The sequence below is a fragment of the Paroedura picta genome, chromosome 5 (assembly GCF_049243985.1).
Source record: "Paroedura picta isolate Pp20150507F chromosome 5, Ppicta_v3.0, whole genome shotgun sequence".
Taxonomy (NCBI): Eukaryota; Metazoa; Chordata; class Lepidosauria; order Squamata; family Gekkonidae; genus Paroedura; species Paroedura picta.
The window spans coordinates 86,864,670-86,886,086 of record NC_135373.1 but is presented as its reverse complement, the minus strand read 5'-3'; the positions used below and the strand labels follow the sequence as shown (position 1 = coordinate 86,886,086).

Genomic DNA, 21,417 nt, shown 5'->3' with positions numbered 1-21,417 from the left:
CAACATGTGTAGAATGTCATAGATAAAAACTGGATCCACTGGATCATGGCCACAACTGTTAAAAGAGAGATTAATATTTCATACTCTTTGTATAAAGAGCCTCTTGTGGCGCAGGGTGGTAAGGCAGCAGAAATGCTGTCTGAAGCGATGCCCATGAGGCTGGGAGTTCGATCCCAGCAGCCGGCTCAAAGTTGACTCAGCATTCCATCCTTCCGAGGTCAGTAAAATGAGTACCCATCTTGCTGGGGGGTAAAACAGTAATGACTGGGGAAGGCACTGCAAACCACCCCGTATTGAGTCTGCCATGAAAATGCTAGAGGGCGTCACCCCAAGGGTCAGACATGACCCAGTGCTTGCACAGGGGATACCTTTACCTTTTACTCTCTTTGTACATTAATTTGGGGGGGGGGTGTTGAAAAAAGAATGGCTATACTAAATTCTGAAAAAGTTTTCCTGGGAACCCAAAGTGCAGTGAAAGGCATTCCAGCACTGAGCTTCTAACACTTTCAACAAGTGGAAGATTCAACAGCCATTCATTTAGATGGATAAGAGAATGAGGAGCTCATTATAGATCTGCCCCAATCAAAACAGAAGAAAAAAGCATATCCACAAAAGGATCAATGAGGAGCTGGATCCCCTGAAATGACCTTTCAGGACGGAAGTTTTACCATGAAATCCTAAAAATCCATTGATACAGTATAGGATTGTGATGTAGTGACAATTATAGAGACTCCAGAATCAAGGCCAGATAGATAAAAGATGTACAGCCACAGAGCTCACAATTAAACTATGTTGCTGGTAATAATCCTTAACTACATTTTTCATTATGGGCAATCTTCCAAATGTCTGTGAAAGAAAAAACCCATTGTGCCTTGGGTCACCAATTAACCAGAGCATATGTAGTTCTGTGATGGTGCGCAGGATTAACCTTGACTATATATTGCAAACAATGAAAAGGGTGCCATGTAATTATCAAAAGAATACCTTGAATGTGAATTGTTCATTGAAGACAGGGTTAAGGGTCTTCCTGTGAACTTTTGTTTCGTATTTTTTCTTCTTATCTGGAAGCAGGTACACTTTCACATAGGGATCAGATGTACCACCCATATCTAATGCAGGCAGTTCGGCAGCCTGAATAATCCCCACCAAAAGCTGAAAGAGGAGGTAGAGACAGAGGGAAAGAATCAGCAAGGCAGAATATCAAACAGGCACTTAAGGTCGGCTTGCAAATGCTCACTCTTGACAGTTCTCCTTAAATACATGCCCACAAATATATATAGTGTACATTCACACAAATACACACACACATTTTTATGGATATAGTTATAAAAAGCCTGGAATCACTAAGAATCAAAGAAGTGAAAAATGATGCCATGACAGGCTGTAATTTTAAAAGTTTAGAAGTGCTGTGTAAATGGATAAAGGACTATGAAGGGTTAATTCTTCACAGAGCCAGACAGCCAGAGAGCCTTGATTGACAGGCTGATTCTAGGGATCTGATTGGGTAGCATCAGTTGAACTGGGTGCTGAGGAGAATTTAGTTTGATCTCAGCCCTAGCTCAGAAAAGTTTACAGACTGAGGCCATTTCCCCAGTACAGTCTTCACCTTGTTTTAACACTGAGTCTTATGCTTTATGTTTGTGGCACTTAAGCAAGGATCACAATGAGTTCTATATTTACATCAAATGAGGTCCATGCAACCTCCTGTCATGTACTTTTTCATCAACTGAGCCTTTTTTTGAGCATGCCCAGTAATATCACAACATACTGACTTTGTCCCCTCTCCTAAAAAGGTTTGCTTTGTGCTGGCAAAAATGCTACGAAGTTTCTACCTTCATTCCTGCCACTGGTGGTTCTTTCTAGTGTCCATTTCCAAGTCCACTAAAACTCTGAAAGAGCTGGTTGCTTCCATTTTCACCCTTGAATTGGGTTGTTTCCCCCCTACATAAGCAGCAACATTGCAACATACTTGCATTGGCAAAAAAAAAGCTGACACCCCCCCCCATTAAAGTTTTGCATTCTTCTACAGCTTAGAAATGCTGATGTGGGGGTTTGCTTATGTGTGAAAATGGCATCAGAGCAGTTTAATACAGACAGGAAAACGGGGAAAGGTTGGCCAACGCTGGATAATTTTACTGAGGCCCGGAGGGGGTAGTCTTTTGCCAAGGGACGTCGCCACTGCTTGAGCCCCTGCTCCACTTGCTTTCCTGCCGGTGCCCCTGACTTTCCGCCACCCGCTGGGGGGCACTGCCAGCAGCAGCTGTGCAATGCCATGCCGAGGGGGAGCCCCAGCCATGGCGGCTGTTGGAGAGCACCAAAGATGAGCCGGCAGCAGAGTGGCAGAGTAGTAGGGCAGCCCCCGAGGCAGCAGCCGGGGAGGAGAACGAGGAGGAGCCGCGGCCTGGTACTGACTGATCCACGGACTGGTACAGGCTGGGGATCACTGCTCTAAAGTGTTTGCCTGAGACATAAGAACTAAAGTCTTTGCATGCACTGGTTTTACCTAATAAATTTCAACTACTGATTTCACCTGACCTTTTCACATATTTTACTTTTTTTAATTCAAAATGCCTTGAGTGCCATTTAAAATTTTAAAAGTAAAGCAGGCTTGTGATTCTTCCCTCAGGTTCCTGGGCTAAGCCACCAGCCAAAATACCATGCTGTTACAAGGTACCACAAGAGTTTTTCAGCAAAGAAGAAAATACACTACTAGGATGGCACAGTCAGTTAAGGGAAATAAAAATGGCGGAAACATTTTGCCTCTTTAGGAAGTGGACATAGATGGATAGCTACAGAAAAGAACAAACCCCAAATTTCCTACTCAACTGTATATGAAGAAGGTCTTGACAATTTAAAAGACCTTCTTAAACAATCATTAATTGTGTGCCAAGAAAGGTTTATTGATTTGAATTGAAAAAAAACCCATTAAAAAGTGATAATTAAAAGAAGAATTTATGCAGACATAAGTAGAGAAGAATTTTTTAGGAATTCTTGAACAATTTAATTTAGAGTTACAATATTATGCATAATCATAGCATCCTGTTTCCACAAAAAGCAGTAAAGAAACAATTAAAGTAACAGGAACAAATATTTTCATAGGTATTTAATTATTTAATAAGTTACCATTTTAGTCCTGGTGCCAGCCCCTCCCTCAATCAATCAATCAATCAATCAATCTTTAATTTATGGTCAGTCAGACCAAAATTCCACCCTCACAGAGAAAAAGTAGAAACAGAGCTCGTGCAACTTGCAGCAATTCCACTAATTATATTATAAAGTATGAAAATAAGTTCTTAAAGAGTACACTTGAAAAAGAAAATAGAAACTTCTCCAGTGTTTACGTATAGGAGATTTATGCATTTTATGTTGGTTCAGGTGGGTAATGGTGATAAGTTATATTGACTAATTTTACAAGTTGATCAAAAAACTATGGTAAGTGAGTCCCAAAAACTAAAGTAATTTTAGAAGCAGGTATTATTCCAAAAAGTTTGAAAACATACATGACAGAAAAAAGAAGAATGTAAATAAATGAGAAAATAGGAAGGGAAGGGGAAGTTAAGAAAGAAAAGAAAGAAAGACAGTTATATACAAAAATAAATTGTTCCCATCTTTCAGGTTAGTACTAATAATAGGTCCTTGGTATGAAATTCTTGAACCTTATTCTGATCTGTCTACCTACTGGAATGGCAATTCACCATTGGATACCCATCTCAATTTCAGGTTTAAAAGTACAAACATTGAAGAATATTTGGAAATTCCTAATTTTGATTAATTGCTATACTTTGCATAGTATGTGTCACTCAGTAGAATAAATTATTCTGGTTAAAACAAAAACTACAAACTCTCAAATAAGAAATCTATAGTAAATGGGTAACCATATATAGACCTCAGAGCTTCCTATTTATTATTGTAACAGCCAGATATCCAGATCACCTGCAAAAGTAGAACTAAAAACATGTGAAGCTAGAATAAAAACTAATTTTATACCTAAGTGAGTGTTACCTTGGGAGTCATTTTAATTATGGGGCTTTATAAAGTTTAATTTAAACGAATGAATGAGATTATGTTCACTAAATAATTTTAGTCTTTTGTTCAGATGCTTTTTTTTTTTACTTATTGTAATTTCAGATGCAGAGGAGTTCAAAAATACATTGATGGCCTTCATATTAACATCATAACTTATATATCAAAGAGTAAAAATTCTAAAAAGAACAAAGGAGGCCTTTCTCACATTTGGCTTGCTGGGAATGGCTAGAATCCCCAGTTCAGCCTCCAGAGGTACTGGGAGGGGAAAGCAGCTATTCTTCTGAGTGTTTGACACCTTTATTCTTTTAGCGCTCTAGTACCTTTCTGGAATACATGACAGACAGCTATATAACAGGTACAACATAGTTTAGCATTAAGGCTCAATGATAGGGAAGTTGCACCTGTCTGCCTTGCAGCTGTGGCAGGCATAGGGCAGAAAGCTTGAACACCCCATTTCTAGATGTTGCTTCTAGAACTCTCACTACCATAGATCATATTTAATAGAAGAATGGAATCATAGAGTTGGAAGGGACCTCCAAGGTCATATAGTTCAATCCCCTGAAGAATGCAGGAAATTCACAACTACCTTCCCACCCAAAGTAACACCAATTCCATGCCCAGGTGATGCTCCCCACCCCAAAAACAGAATCCCTGGCCAATCTGGCCTGAAGGAAATTTACCCCCCTAACCCCAAAGTGGCGATTGGCATATCCCTGTGCATGAAAGAATGGGCCCCAGTACTCAAAGAGTGACACAATCCCTTCTGCTCACTCCCTTACAATCTGCCTACATTTACAGAATCAGCCAGGGTTGTGTGCACTGGCATACAAAGCGGCCATTTGTGCCTGAAGCAGCTAGGGCTGCAGCACGGGGGGAGGGGGGAGACAGCACACTGGTCTGCGCCCGTGCTTCCCCCCTGTGCATGGCACTGGCTGCTTCGGGCACAAACGGCCGCTTTGGATGCCTGAGCTTAAAAACTTCTAAAGAAAGAGAAACCACCAACTCCTGAGGAAACCACTGAGGAGCCACTCTGTCAGGAACTTCTGGATGTTTAGGCAAAAATTCTTTTGAATTAATTTCATCCCATGTTCCATCCTCTGAATGACAACCCTGCAAGTACTGGAAGATGGCTATTATATCACCTCTTAGTTATCTTCTCTCCAGGCTGAACAGACCAAGCACCCTCAACCTTTTCTCATATGTCTTGTTCTTCAAACTTCTCACCATTTTCATTGCCCTCTTCTGGATGTGCTTCAGTTTTCCAAATCCTTCTTCAATTGTGGCACCCAAAATTGAACACAGTACTCTATGTGAGGTTTAACCAGAGCAGAGAAAAATGGTACCATTACCGCGTGTGATCTGGACACTATACTTCTTTTGATATAGCTCAAAATCTCATTTGCCTTTTTAGCCATCAAGTTACACTGCTGACTCATGTTCGGTGTGTGGTCTGCTAAGACCCATAGATCCCTTGTGACTCTCTCCCTTAAGAAGCATGGTATCATAGCTTTGCATGCAGAAGATCACAGGTTCATTTTCCAGCATTTCCTGTTAAAAATATCAGGATTTAAATCTTTTGATTAATTTTTATTAATTTATTAAGCCACTCCACTTGGTACAGTAGTATATAACAAGGTAAAAATAACTAACTTAAAATGGTTACAGACAGCTATCGGATTAAAATGGACCTAGGAACAAAGTTTCATGTACGTATTCCACAAGATGGTTCACAGTAGCCCTCTCAACCACCTTTCCCAAGAACACTAGGTGTGAAATAGGGTGATAGCTGGAAGGGTCCCAGGGATCTAGCAATGTTTTTTGCAGGAGAGGTCTAATCATAGCCCCTTTAAGTTCCTCTGGAAAAATCCCTGATATAGGTAAAGATTATTTCCCAGAGGGGCCTCTTTACCCCCTCATTGGCCATTTTTAAAATCCAAGAGGGGCAGGGATCCAGGAGACATGTGGTTAATCTCACCTTTGCAAGTAACCTATCCATTTCCTCCTGGGGCAGGCACCTGAAGCTGTCAAAAATTGCCTCCAAAGATTGCCAGTATTAACTGTTGGAGGTAGGTCATGGCAGAATGGTGATTGTTTTATCTGCAAAATCTCTCACAAAGGCCTCACAACTTATGTGCTATTCCCTAACCTTTGAACAGCCTCCTGTAAGGATAATAAGCAACCAGATTACTCTAACCAGGTGTGAGTTTGCAGGTGAGATTGAGGCAGCGAAGTACTCTGTCTTTGCTGTCTTCACTGCCATCTCATAGGCCTTCATAAGCATCCAATGAGATGTTATTGTCACCACATTGTGTGTCATCATGCAAACTCACTCAGGACATCTAAATTCTGACTTTTTTCTCGTATACCTTCCCAGTGTACTGGGGGCTATTTTGAGACTGGGATTAAGAGGATGTTGGGGAATGATCTCTTTGATGGCAGTCAACAATCAGCTATTCTAGTCATCAACCATCTCATCTATTGAGTCACCAGGAGGTTTCAGCATCTACAGATTATTCAGGAATCCATTAAAATCCATGTCTCAATGGGTGATCATAAATGTGCCCCCTGTCTATACAAGGGAGGGGGACCTAGAGTCAGGCCTTCAGGGCATAGTGGTCTGACTATGGTACAGCATTAGTTGCTATCAGATCCACTCCTAACCCCACCGCAAAAATCAGGTCCAGGGTGTGGCTTGCTTGATGGGTGGGAACGGTAACAACTTGCAAAAGCCCCATTGTCATTATGACTGACACCACTTCTGGTCCATTTTTGAAGATTTGTGATGTCTTCCAAAGTAAATGGCAGAAGTGCCTCCAAAGAACATGCCAATCAATTCATTTTTCTTTAAAAATTCTTTCCGAGGGGTGTGGCTAAAGATGTCATCCTGAGGGGATTGCAGAAAAGAGGAGGGGTACGCAAACCCCACTTTACTTTTTCTACCCAGGAAGTCTTAGTGAACTCTTGGGGCCGTCTCCAATCCTTTAGGGAGTTTATCTCCCCGGATTATAGGCTGTTAGCGTTTCAGGTCAAGAGGACAACCGCCATACTCTATCTTGGACTTTCTTTCTTTCTTTCTTTCTTTCTTTCTTTCTTTCTTTCTTTCTTTCTTTCTTTCTTTCTTTCTTTCTTTCTTTCTTTCTTTCTTTCTTTCTTTCTTTCTTTCTTTCTTTCTTAAAAGAAACTGCTTTAACCCTCTACTACGATTTACTGCAAATGAATGCTGTGGACTGAGGGGAGGACAGCATCTGTTAGCCTTAACGAAAGCCATTAATCAACGCACAGAAACTGCAAGTATCTCTCCATTTTTTCGTCTCTCTCCTTCCCCCCTCTAGCTCTGCCTGAAGCCACCTCGATTTGAGGGAGGCTAATTTTCTTTCTTAAGCAGAAGAATAGGATTTAATTAATTAGCAATAGCTCTTACTGCAATTGTTTTGGTTTTCGGAGATAAGAGATAAGAGCCGTGAATGGGAAGATCCCACGAGAACTCTGCTCCAGAACGAGACTATTGGCTTCACTGACTTCAAAACGTCATCTACTAGTGCCAGGAACATCGGAGGACAAAACAGACTTTCGCTTTCGCCTAGGACTTTATAGGACCTCTACTGGCTATTTGCAAAATTGTCTTAGATTGGTTGCTGACTTATAAGCCTAAAACATGTCTATGTTAAAAAGAATGGCTCCTCTAATAGAGAAACAAACCCAAGATTTGAAAGCATTTACAGAAGGATTGCTTAAGAATATTTTCAAGGAGATCCAAGATGGCAAGGAAGAAGTTTTTAACAGGAATGATGGATCAATAACAGTGGTTGATGACAGCACTAAACAAGGTGGGAAACCATCAGTAGAAGAGAAATCTAAAATTTTGGAGATGGAAAAGGGGATGTCGGAGCCTTTCAGCCTAGATAAAGACACCCTTCTTAAAAAGACATACAGCCATTTCAAAGCAACAGTACACAAGAATCAACCAAAAGATACATGGATCTGTTTTAAAAGTAATCGATTTAAAGGAGCTTTTTTGGGGGAAAATTGTATTGATATCGGAGTCCAGGAGGTGCAACTGCCTCAAGATTCATCGATGAATACTCTGCGGAAAAGAGTACAACTGTACTTTCTACGCCAAAGGCTAACTGAACAGAATATAAGTTTACGGGAATAACAAGATGCAGCAAGCCTTGATATGAGACCCCCTTAAGAAGACCAGGGAAGGGAAAGGAGAAGCAATGTTTGAAATCTTTTCTTTAGTTTTCTTCTGTATACTTTTAAGGCAATATAATCATAAGTGCTGGAAATGTCATGATAAAATGGGTTTTTCCCCCCTTTCTTCTTTATTAGTGTATTGTTATAGGGCCAAAGTTCATACTGTTCTGCAAAAAAATGTTCAATGTTAAGCATTTAATTCAAATCTGAAAATATAGTGTTGAATATCTGTCAGGATGGCTCTTAGACTGTGTCAAGTATAAAATGTTTTATAGAAGTATGTGACACTAAAAGTGACTGTTAAAATTACTAAAATATGTTAACAAATGTTGGAAATGTGGTAACAAAGTAGGCTTCTTTTCCTAAATGTGGTGGAAATGTGAAAAAGCTTATAAGTTTTGGGCAAAGGTTTATACCATTGTGTAGTTAACGTGGGGTCTTAGATTTCTTATGTAAGCTGAATCTGTATTATTATTCTGTACACTTTTAAGGCAATATAATTGCAAGTGCTGGAAAAAAATTCTTTCTATAATCTTTACACCGCTCAGTGGTATAAATAAAAGGCTAAGGGGTGTGGGGGTGGGCTCAGTCTGGGATGGGGGGGCAACGATTGGCCCCTTGGCCCCGGACTGCCTACCTGGGAGCCATGCAGTGCCTCCTGACCCCCAAACACCCCATGGAAAAATCCAGCCAGGCGGCGAACACCATGACTGGCCTCACTACTTGTCGTCTGCTCTGCCACCACCCAGCCGGTGGACAGCCACGCTGTCCACAGTGCCACAAGACAGTTGCTCTCCCCCCGACCAACCACAGGACACCAGGAGCTGCTTCTCCATGGAGGGGAGGGCTCAGGGTGGAAGGATGCATGCTCTGCCCTCCACGGAGCAGGAAAGCCACCAGCCGCATGGCCGCCGCCGTCGCTGGAGCCGAACCATCAGACTTTGCTCTTCTCACTGCAGAGCGCGCCCAAGTCCCCGTAAGACTCTGCCACATTGCTGGGCCAGGCGACTGCCCCTGCTCTTTTGTGCCACGGAACCCTCCCACTCACCAGGAAAGGGGGCAGCCGGGAAACTCTTCCCGTGGCCACTGCCAGGACGCTGGGGAGGGGCCCAGCCCCTCACAAGGAGGGCTGTTAACACCCGCTGTATTTTGGGTACAGCAGACTTACATTCTAGTTGAAATATAGATAAATAACTAAATAAACAAACAAGTATTTTGATCATCTGCTCAAAATTCCAACTCTGCCTAGTAATGTTTAGTAACTTAATTTTCACGTTATCTCTCTATGAGGTTCTGCTTTTTTAAATTAAAAAAAATGCCAGTGCACTGCTTTCCATTCTATGGCATTTCAAGAAGCAAGATTTGTGACATATAGTAGCCCAGCAAAATATGAAAGGATAATCAAGGCTTCTGAGTACCTTAATTAAACAAAAAACATAATCTAAGAATTCACTGCAATAACAAACTCTTGAAAGCAAATCCTCAAAGCTAGCATAACAGTCCTTTTAATAAAATTCATGACAATTTTTTCTCTATCTAGTGAAGAAGGTTAAATCTATTTATCACAAAAGGTTTACAGCTTTTTCTCTTTTTTCCTCCTCCTTACATCTTCTGCTCTTTGAACATTTAAGTTTCCTACTGATTTCAAGAGATCCTAGTGATGTAGACTGGCCAGCTAAAGAACTCACAGACTACTTCTGCATTCATGTTTGCTTTTGGAACAGAGAAAAAAAAACCTTCTATAGTCTCTTTGGTTCTTTTATTCCTTCTCTGAAAAGTAGAATAGATGGTGGGAGTTAGCTGGATAGATTTGTAGAATACAATATTACTGGTGTAGAAAAAAGACTGAAGGGATATATTCTTGCTATTTAACAAACAGCATCTGTCAAATGCTTGAGTCACTGCCAAACACAGGCTGCATGAGGCACTTTAAACAATCCTCAGTATGTTTGTGGACCAAAATACAAGTGATAGTGCCCTTAGGTCTATCCTATGAAGACCAACAACATTTTAAAAGCATTTGTACTTATTTAAAATTTGCTATAATGCTTCAATCTGGATTTGGGGGGGGGGGGTAAAGCAGTGGCCCCAAGAGCTTGTTCACCCTCTGTGTCTTTTCAAGCATAGAAGCAACGGGGGGGGGGATGGGAAGGTGGGGACAAGAGTTCCTGGGGCTGCTGTGCCACACACCCAATACAAACTGCAGGCTTGTGTCAATTTTCAAGAGTTACAAATGCTTTTAAAATGGCTTTGGTTGACATGTGAGGGACTGATGGCCTCTGTCACTTGTAGTTTGGCTCACCCAAATATAAACCTTGTTAATGGTTATATTTGTTAACCCCAGCATTCCAGGATATGGTTTAAAATACCACGTTTGAGATGAAGAAACAAATTCCAGTGTGGTGCAGTGGCTGACTTGCAAGGTGGCATAGGGCCAATCGAGACATGACACATTCTTTGGCAGTAAGAAGGCCACAGCTTTATTTGACGTCAACCACAATATCTGAGGGTTGGCCCAGCATGAGGGGAGAGCAACCAACGCAGCTGTCCAGCTGTTAACAGACTCCAGAGGTGCCCTGGATACACCTCCCTCCCAGCTGGGAGGACAGGTCCCTTGACCCTAGAGTTCCTCCATGGGGAGATGGCCTGTGTGAATGGTTGGTGGGCGCCAACCTCACCCAACCACGCTGACCGATCCCATGACCTTCACAGCTCCAATCCCATGACTTTAACTTTTGAGGGGCAATTTTACACAGAAAAACAGGATGTTTTTTTATAAAGCCTACAGAAGTTAAATGTTTGCATCATTTCTATGATATTACTTCAGGGCTGTTAACTACAGGACAATTACATTTTTAATTTATCATGATGACTAATTTATTTATTTGTTTTTTTAAAGAAAAAATATATGCCACCTCTTCAAAGTCCTGCTTGAGCCATTTAATAAAGCAAAAACAAACACAAAAATTATAAAAACTATCAAAGAAACTATGAATAATAAAACAAACCATGACATTCAAACAGCATAGAAACATTCACCAGTCTAAAATATTATTTATAAAACTGACTTCAGCTTTAAAATGGACTATAAAAACAGCTTTTAAAAAGATGGGTCCGATTCTGTAAAGCCAAGATTAAAAATAAAGACGTTTTTTGCCAGTTGCCTAAAGAATATGGGAAAGCATTTTGTATACATTTGTATCATAGTCTCCTCACTCATACAACACCATCTATTTTCTCGTATTTCGAACCTGGTTGTTCTGGAAATCATAATCCAAAGAGTACTGGATTTTTCCTAATTTCTCATTTTCTTTGGGTTCTTCTTTATCTTCCCCATCAGTCAACCCAGTTTCAGCGTCATCATCCTTAATGGCCTGTAAAGAAGGGGAAGGGGCAACAATAAAAGTAATCAATATGGCATCCTTCCAGCCACCCCCCCTGCAAAACAGGCACTTGTGCTCAACCCTATGGTGAAGCCATTAAAAGCAAGCATGATGGCAAAAAAACATATATGTTGTTGACACATATATTTAGAATGATCTGACCGCACAAGAGAAAATTATCCTTAGCAAGCAGCAAGGAAGCAATGAAACAAGGAAAAAGCACTTCTTGAGGATATTGCAAGCAGCAATTGTTTCAAAGCCTGAAACACAAAGAGAATGTCAACTTGATTTTTTTAAAACTCTGATTGAATCCAATTGCCTTGTCCAGAGGCAAATGTGGATGAACATGCTATTAAATAGGCAAGGTCACACATCCATTCAATTTAAAACAGTTGTGCATGCTGTGAATTGTCTGCACAAAAGCAAACTGTATCTGCAGAATTACGGCTATTTAGAACTATGTAGTTGTAAGTGACTTCTTCACAAAATAAGATGCTAAATGTTTTTCTCCCCCATTTACGATGAGTATGGAAGCAAGGTAACACCATGCCATTAGCAAATGCACGTTCACAGAAAAGGCCTCTTTTGTCTCCCCCTCCCCTTTTCATTTGTTCTCAGTTTAAAGCTAGGCTGAACCAAATTGATTTAAAGATTTTGGCACAACAATAGAGGAATAAACTGGGACTGCTAGATAAAAACAACAGCCATTTTTCAAAAGGCACTGCAGTTAACAACAGAGATTTCATACAAGAGAAAATTTATGTAGTTTTAGAAAGCCCAAGTTTGTATCTTTTGTTATTGCAAGCTAAAAGCTTTACAACATAATTTTTAAAAGATTTACAGCCTTCTGAGTTCACTGAAGTCAATGTCTTGAGAAAGTTACTACTCTGTTTAGAATTTGCCCTGTTCAGATTCCAATACCATTAAAGCTTGACTAAAGAACTGTAAAGAGCCTCTTGTGGTGCAGAGTGGTTAGGCAGTGACATGCTGTCTGAAGCCATCTGCCCATGGGGTTGGGAGTTCGATCCCAGCAGCCGGCTCAAGGTTGACTCAGCCTTCCATCCTTCCGAGGTCGGTAAAATGAGTACCCAGCTTGTTGGGGGGTAAACGGTAATGACTGGGGAAGGTACTGGCAAACCAACCCCGTATTGAGTCTGCCATGAAAACGCTAGAGGGCATTACCCCAAGGGTCAGACATGACTCGGTGCTTGCACAGGGGATGCCTTTACCTTTAAAGAAATGTAACTAATGTTAGCTATGCCCAACCTGTTCCATTAGATTCACTGTGACTTACTCAGGACTAATTTTCATGGTTTTGAGGCCTAAATGTGTTTTTCTGTGCACTTTGTTCCTATGCAGTCTATGCATTTCCTGCCCTCCCCCCCCCAAAAAAAAACAGCTTTGGATTTTCCATTGAAAGCAATTTATCAGGTGTATTGTAATTATAAATAAAGCCTACTCCCCCTTTCCTTGTTCAAAATAAAAATAAATCTCAGTGTATCAGGAAAAAGAACTGATGCCAGCTATTTACCTACAATTACAATCTCTGCAGATTTATACCCTTGCATTTCACTTTTAGAGGATGAATTTTAAACTTCTAAAATGTATATAGATGCCAACAGGTAGTGATAGAGGTCTGGAAAACTGGGATATAAATTATTCTGTCCCTATAAATGTAAATGAGAGTCTAGCTTGGCTTGGTTTCACAAAGGATAGGATTAAAGACACATATCACAGTCTACCCTGCTTAATAAATTATATTAAAGGAAAAAATGATGGATTATTTAATGTTGGTGCCTTTAAAACTATGATTACACAACATTATTTATTACTTAACAAAGCAATGCAGATAGCTTGCTTCAATTTCTATTGAGGAGGCGGAGCCATGGCACTTGGATAGCTCGAATACTTCGAGCTCCTGTTCCACTGAGGGTCAATCACTGCTGTGATTGACAGAATCGGGTTTTGGGTACGCTAACCCAACCATAAATCTTCTCAGGAATTCCTTGTGAATCTCTGGGGCCTCTCTGTTCCGCAGGGAAATTAATCTCCCACTGGAACGTAAGCTCAGTGTGCACAGAGTCCAGCAAGCGCCGTCCGCCATCTTAAAATCTTTTTTCCTTTTCATCTTTTTTCAACTCTGCAATCTACAAAGCTCATTTTAATCTACAAAGATAATTGGATACCTCCCAGCAAGACCTTCGACTCACCACAACTCCGGAGTGAAAACATCTGGCAGACATCAGATCGAGCCTACAAACAGTGAGTGGGGTTTCCCTCGGCACCTTCTTCCCTGGAATGAACTCTCGGCGTGGAGAGTTGCTCTCGCTAATCCAAACAAGCCAGAGTGACAGGATTTATTACCACTGAGGGGGTGAAGCAGCCAAATTCCAAGATATCCAAGATATTGAGTCATTAATCAACGCAGAGATGCAAGTGCTTTTCCGCTTCTCCGTCTTTACTTTTCCCCCCGTTTCTGGCTCTGCTTGATGCCACCTCATCATGAGGCAGGCTAATTTTCTTTTCTAAGCGAAGAAGGACTTAAATCAATTCAAACTAATAAGTAACAGCTCTTATTTTATCTGTTTTTGGTCTTCGAAGATAAGAGAGATTAGAGCCGTGGAATCTCGCGAGAACTAAGCTCTAGAAACATTCCTTTAATTCAAAACAGACTGTTGCTTTCGTTAGGACTCTGTAGGACCTCTACTGGCTATTTGCAAAATTGCAAATATATTTTGGAAACAACATATGCATAATTGATTAACAAAATTCCGAACCTGGAACATGTTTTCGTTTAAAAAATTTGCATATCTTCTAGATAAACAAACACAAGACCTGAAAGAATCTCTAAATGGTTCACTTAAAAATATGCTCATGGAGTTTAAAGGCATTAAGGAAGAAGTCTCTAACAGGAATGATGAACCAATAGTAGTGGCTGATGATAGCTTTAAACAAGATGGAAAATTACCAGCAGAAGAGGAATCTGAAATTATGGAGATGGAAAAGGGGATGTCAGAGTCTTGCAGCTCAGATAAGGACACCCTACCTGAGAAGATATATAGCCACTCCAAAGCAACAATACACAAGAAAGACATATGGATCTGCGGTGAAAGCAATCGATTGAAAGGAGCTTCATGGAAAAACATCTGTACTGATATTGGAGTCCAGGAGGTACAACTGCTTCAAGATACTTCGAGGGAAAGACTACAACTGTACTTTCCCAGCCAAAGACCAATAGGACAGAACATTAGTCAACGGGAGCCACAAGACGTAATAAGCCTCGAAATGAGACCTCCTTAAGAAGCTTGGGGAATGGAAATGCAACACAGTGGTCGAAATTCCTTTCCTCTTTTACCTCCTGTATGTAGCCATATAGGCAATATAACTAGTTAAGAAGTTAATCTGGGGTCTAAGATCTTTTAAGTAAGCTGAATCTGTATTATTAAACCTAATTTCGCACTGCCTACTAGCTCAAAATCAAAGCATAACTAAAAGGAGACACCTAATGGAATGGGCTTACATTATAGTGTGGGGTTTTAGATTTCCTATGATAGCTGAGTTTGAATTATCTAGCATATCTCTGTAGTGACTTTCAGCCTAAATTTAAAGCATAACTAAAAGAAGGTTTTTAACTGAGGAGGTGTAAATATAACTAACGAAAAATCTATTCTATTAATTAATGAAGACTCCATTTTATTATTTCTGGTATTAACAATGTATACTTATACATATTTGTTTCTCTTCTTTCTGTACAATTAAGCAGGCTTATTCTTTTTTTTCCTTTTTCCCTTTTTCTAGTGAAAATGTGGAGGGCTCTAGGACTACGTTAAGTATAAACTGTTTATGATTGTTAAAACTATCAGAAACTATGCAAACAAATGTTGAAATGATGGTAACAAGGTAGACTTCTCTTTCTAAATGTGGTGCAAACGTGAAAAAGTCTATAAAAAGTCTATAAGCTTTGGGTAAAAGTCCATAATATTGTAGCCAGTCTATAATCTTAAATGGAGAGAAGAGGGTTTTTAAGATTGAAACAGGGAACCAAAATGTTTTTCCACAGTGTTTCCTAACCCACATACAGAGCTTCTTCTTCTATGCGACGACGGCAGAAAAACTAGAATTGGCCAAGAAATGGAAAACGTAAGAACTACCCTCGACAGAAGACTGGGTGAATAAACTAGCTGATCTTACCAAGATAGCCAAACTGACACTAAGAGGCCTTTCAAGAACAATGGGGCCCTTACCTGAACTATTTACAAAAGGGATTAAAAATGGGGAACCAAGTGTATCAAATGAAGAGTATAGCTCTCCTTTTCTGTATTAACAATGTAGATTGCATGTATCTCACTGTCTTCAACTCTTCAACTCTGGAAAATAAAATAAAAACTTTCTATAAAAAAAACAATTTCTATTCCAATAGTGTCCTATAGCACCAAACAGATGAGACTGTGAAAAAGTGCATACTTGGAACTTTGCTGTAAATTTACAGATAACACCTGTAGAGATGCATCTTTGTCATCTGACGATCAGATGTAATTCTGAGAAATGCCACCTTGAGGCCAGCTCTAGCACAGGCCTACACAGCTTATTGAACCAAATGTGGCACCCCAGAACAAAACCAAGCCCTATGAGGAAAGTATGAGGGACTTGGGAATGTTCAGCCTGGAGAAGAGGAGGTTGAGAGGGGACATGATTGTTCCTCTTTAAGTATCTGAAAGGTTGTCACTTCGAGGAGGGCAGGGAAAGGCTCCTGTTGGGAGCAGAGGATAGGACCTGCAGTAAAGGGTTTAAGCTACATGGAGAACGATATTAGGTAAATATCAGGAAAAAAAATTTCACAGTCAAGAGTAGTTCAGCAGTGGAATCAACTGCCTAAGGGGGTGGTATATTCCCCCTCACTGACAGTCTTCAAGCAGTGGCTGGACAGATACTTATCCTGGATGCTTTAAGCTAATCCTGCATTGAGCAGGGGGTTCGACTTGGTGGCTTATATGATTCTAAGCTATTGGATGGGGAAGAATTAATTCCATGTCAATAGCCTTGCCAAACAGATGTATTAATTGTTTGACTGTAAAAATGTTTACACAGAAATAAGAAACTTTGATTTCTATAAAATATGCATTCCAGTTAATAATACACCCATATTGTGTTTTGGTTAAATATTAATTTAAGATTCTATTTTGTTTCTAATGGCATGATTTAAGTGCTGTAAAATGCAGATCTTTCTTCTGAAAAGAGAAAGCGTAGATAGGAAGAACAGAACAGGTCTGCTTTTTAAATAGCCGTGTAATAGAAATTCAGCATAAAAGGCTTTTCCCTGCATGGAAATGCAGTGACAGAAACTTTCACCAAGCAGCATAGTGTTGTAAAGTGAGAGCCAGTGTGGTAGAGAATTAGAATAGGATCTAGAAGGTGTGGGTTCAGTTCCCAACTCTGTCATGAAACCTGCTTGGTGATCAATCTCAGCCTAACCAATATCACACGTTGTGAGGATAAAATGTGTGAGAACCTAAAGGAAGAGGGAAATGAAAGTGTTCCAGTTACATAATATAAGTACTCCATCATTGGTGGACTATAGTTCTCATAGTCCAGTTCTCAGCTTCCTTGTACCAAACCAAAGACAGGCATAAGTGCCAAAAATAGGTTAGCACAAAAACAGAAAATATGAAATTGTGTTGATGTTGGAGTAGTCAGATACCAGCATCACGCAGAGCTATATGGCTGGAAGTTTATAGGTTTGCAGTTATGTCCATGAAAATATTTATGTTGCAGATATATGCTTCCTTCCCTGACAGGCAAACAGGGAAGAAGGCTCAGTGAGAAACAACATGCCACACAATATTTCTTTATAGTACCCCCTCCCCCCGCCTAAAAAAAACACACCCCTATGCCAATTCTCATTGTCCTGGCCTAAAACTCTGTAAAACTAAAGTGTCCAACAAAGTGAGAATATTTCAGCCTGGTGCAATTGGGAAGAGCTGTGATATTACAAGTCCTTTTCCACCAACGCTTTTTTGACCTAATAAAAGACAGAGATGGTGGCTGCAATTATTCTTCAAGACACAGGACTAAATTTTTGATAATTTTTCACTGCCACTGTTCATCACAGATAAGATTAAGTCTCCTTCTTTCCCAAGGGCTGAGCCTAAGCAAGGAATTTGCTGTACCAATGCATTAAATTCAGAGTCATTAAATCAGAACCTATTAGAGTGTCTCTAGAGCTGAATGTATGTGTTGTTGTCCCCCCCCCCATACAAGGGGGGAAATGGCAGCAGAAAATTATAGGAGACACAGGAGGATTGCTGCAGACTGATAAACTAAGGCTGTGAAACTTGTGATAGGAAGATACTTCAAAAATAATGGACCAAATATTTTCCAGTAACACCAATATATTTCCTGGAGTCAGTTTAGTACGGCCAGGGTTGTGGAAACAGCTAAAAGTATAAAGGCCATATAAACACCATGAGTTACAGAGAACACAGTAATCGAATGAGATTCCAATATTTTCTACTTTTTTTGATTTAGTGCTTTTACTCTTGCATTGATATAGCAGTATATATCCATATATGCAGAAAGGAAGCATAACTATATTATTTTCTGTGCATATCAAAACTTGAGCTTTCTAATACATGCTGTCTTAATGGATGTTTATTATGGAGAAAATGATAATAAAAAACTATAAGCCTGTAAAAGAAATCAATTTAGTTCAGTCCCTTGAAGTGTGTCAATTATGTCCACAATTATATCCACAGAGGAATCCCAGATGTCAGAAGAGTGACGGTGCTACCCTACGCAGAGTTACTCCACCAAAATCAAAGTGTAGAGCCTTGAGCAACTCTGCATAGGATTGCTCTGTAAAGATATCAGAGCTTTAGGTGTGTCCAAAGAGCGAAATAAACCTACCGCAAGTGACAATCCAGAACAGTCATGAGACACAACATAGATAAGGAGGACATAGAAGGAAGAAATAAAAATTAAAACATCCACACACCAAACATTAGTAAAACCATGGAGAAATGACCTTATTCCAAACACTGTACATTTTCTGTTTGACCTCTTCAGGCAATTATGACCTTCAACTTTTGGTCTTTACAATTGTTTTCCTATCTGCGGGGCTGCCGATGGAAAATTCCCAGGGCCCAAGTCAGTTTGAGGGCCCAGTGAAACTGGAATCATCCTGCTTTCCGTCAAATGCGTGTTTTGCTTTTAGTGCAGTACTGCATCCAGGTACAGGCAAAGCAGAACAGAGCAAACAGAAGCCATGACTTCTTGATAATACTTCCTGTACTTTTGTTAAAGAAGCAATTTCCAAAGAATGCTCTCTATGGGCCATGACTGCAACTTTTTTTAAGCACTTGACAGAGAAAAAAATATTTGCCCATGACAAGATGCCCATTTGCCCATCAATCAACCTGGTTATCATTTCTCTTTCTCTCTCTCTCCATCATCAAAATCTTCTGTTTTTGTCTGTGCCCCCCCATGCTTTCCAGCCTCATTCTTCTCATCCCTATCATGACTAGGAAGTTAAAACATAGCAGTAGCACAGAAAACCACTGTCAAGTTAATATTTCCCAATAATCTATCAAAGGAATGAAAAGGTGGTCCCGCTTCTGCACTGCAGTGTGATCTGTATTAGAGGGCTTAAATGTGCAATTTAATGTACAATTAGAGGGATTAAATGTGCAACCTTAGGACGATGAATGCCTTCATTTCAGGTATATCACAACTGGCATAATTAAGTCATTGAACAAACTACTATGAGGTGACATCTATAGCTTTAGAAGACTTTCACAGCAGAGACAGATTCATGGAGCTGGAGAAGTCCATGAATGGTCATGATGACCAAATAGAACATCCACATATTCAGTGGCAATATACTCTTGAATGCCAGTTTGGGGATGGACAGCTGATTGGGGTATCTGTTGCCTTTCTCCCACGTTGATGGGATTCATAGAAGTATCTAGCTGGCTAATTATTGTGGGAAATAGGACAGTGGGCTAGAGAAACCTCTGATGTGCTCCAACAAACTTTTATTTTATTGTATGAAAGGTTTAGGGCATGTAGTTATCCTTTCTCCAGTGTTACAGAGGGTTTTAAAATATCATTCTGTGATCTTGCAGCTTTCTCTGCATCATTAAGTGTGCTACTAAATTATTAAAGCATGTGGAAAGAATGGAGATTACAGTTTGCTTGTTTGTTTTTAATATTAAGGAAAAGGCATTCTGTACATGCCCAGAAGTATTTTTCTTCCAGAATTCAGATCATGTTAAAAACAAACTCTTAGGCCAAGACCTAGTGAGATCTTTGCACAAACTGAGTTATTAGAAAAGACAAATTCTAGAGATACTAGTCTGATGTGGCAAACCCCACTCCTCCTCATGCAGCCAGCTGGGTGACCTTAGAACAGTCACAGTCCTGTTAGAGCAGTTCTTACAGAGCAGTTCTGTCAGAGCACTCTCAGCTCACCTATGTAACAGGGTGTCTGTTGTGGGGAGAGAAAGGGAAGGCAATTGTAAGCCATTTTGTGACTCCTTCAGGTAGTGAAAAGCTGGGTATAAAAATCAACTCTTCTTCTGCTTCTAATTTGTTTTCAGTGTATTAGTCATCATATCATATACCACTATATAGCTCGGTCCCTATTTGTGGAAAGATATGGATTTACATATACATTTACATATACATTTACATACATTACATACATTTACATATTTCTAGAAACTTGGTTAAAAACATTCTGAGAAATATGCATGAGTAGATGAATGTTGTGGCTTACTAAATAAATATAGCAAATACATTATTGCTAAGGTATTCTTTTTATAGTAACGACACAGAAACCTGGATGAATTTTGGCCTGCCACTTAATTCCAATAATTTTTCAAACTGGCTTCATTCTTTAAAGACTGAATGTGTGTTGAGGAATATGAGCTGCTGATCTAATTGCCACAATCAAGTTTACTGGGATATATTCCTTTAGTCAAATTCTATAGAAAAAAGAGAAGAAGAGCTGGATTTCTTTATACCCAACTTTTCACTACTGGAATGAGTCACAAAGCAGCTTATGAACACCTTTCCCTTTGCTTTCCACATGAGCCTGCCCTGGGATAGGCTCCCTTTGCATCTATGGTGAAAAAGGGAATGTGTAAATATCCATGTTCCCTTGCCATGAGGCAACAGAGGGTGTAAAGTGGGTTGGGGCCAGGATGGGGCTGGGATGCTGCTGATGTTATGTGGAAGCAGGGATTAGCCCCACTGCCATGTGAGTGTCGGCCTGGTTTTTTCCCCCTGTGTGGAAAAAGTCTTCCCTGTTCATTTGACATGAAATCAGTAGACTTTAAGGGGACTGAATGCTGCATTGCAGTTTATCAGTGCGGAATTGGGTTGTAAACCTCAGCCTGGTAGCCCTATTGGAATTTTACAATTCATTGTGAAAGACCCTTAGAAGCTCACTGAATTCAATCTATTTAGAAGGAACTAAATCTGTTTAGGACTGCAATGTGAGTTACTCTCAAGTTTCTAATAAGATATTTCCCTTGTCTTTTGAAGATAATTTATTACTCAAATACATGTAGTTATTATTGTATATATGAAAGGGTACAGAGGAGAGCGACGAAGATGATCTGGGGCCAAGGGACCAAGCCCTATGAAGATAGGTTGAGGGACTTGGGAATGTTCAGCCTGGAGAAAAGGAGGTTGAGAGGGGACATGATAGCCCTTTAAGTATTTGAAAGGTTGTCATTTGGAGGAGGGAAGGATGCTGTTTCTGTTGGCTGCAGAGGAAAGGATAGGCTAGGTATCGGGAAAAACATTTTCA

General features: G+C 40.1%; 1 protein-coding gene across 2 annotated transcripts in view; it reads right to left on the bottom strand.

Annotated features, from left to right (window-relative positions):
- The window catches only part of SYT1 (synaptotagmin 1), a 492,114-nt gene that overhangs the window by 129,263 nt on the left and 341,434 nt on the right, over nt 1-21,417 (bottom strand). Inside the window, exons 6-7 of one of the 2 annotated variants that reach the window (XM_077338894.1) lie at nt 11,475-11,597; nt 985-1,152 (exon numbers count right to left, since the gene is read on the bottom strand). In XM_077338894.1, coding sequence (XP_077195009.1) covers nt 985-1,152; nt 11,475-11,597 — 291 coding nt within the window. The remainder of the gene's footprint in view (nt 1-984; nt 1,153-11,474; nt 11,598-21,417) is intronic. The other variant, XM_077338895.1, reaches the window with a different exon arrangement.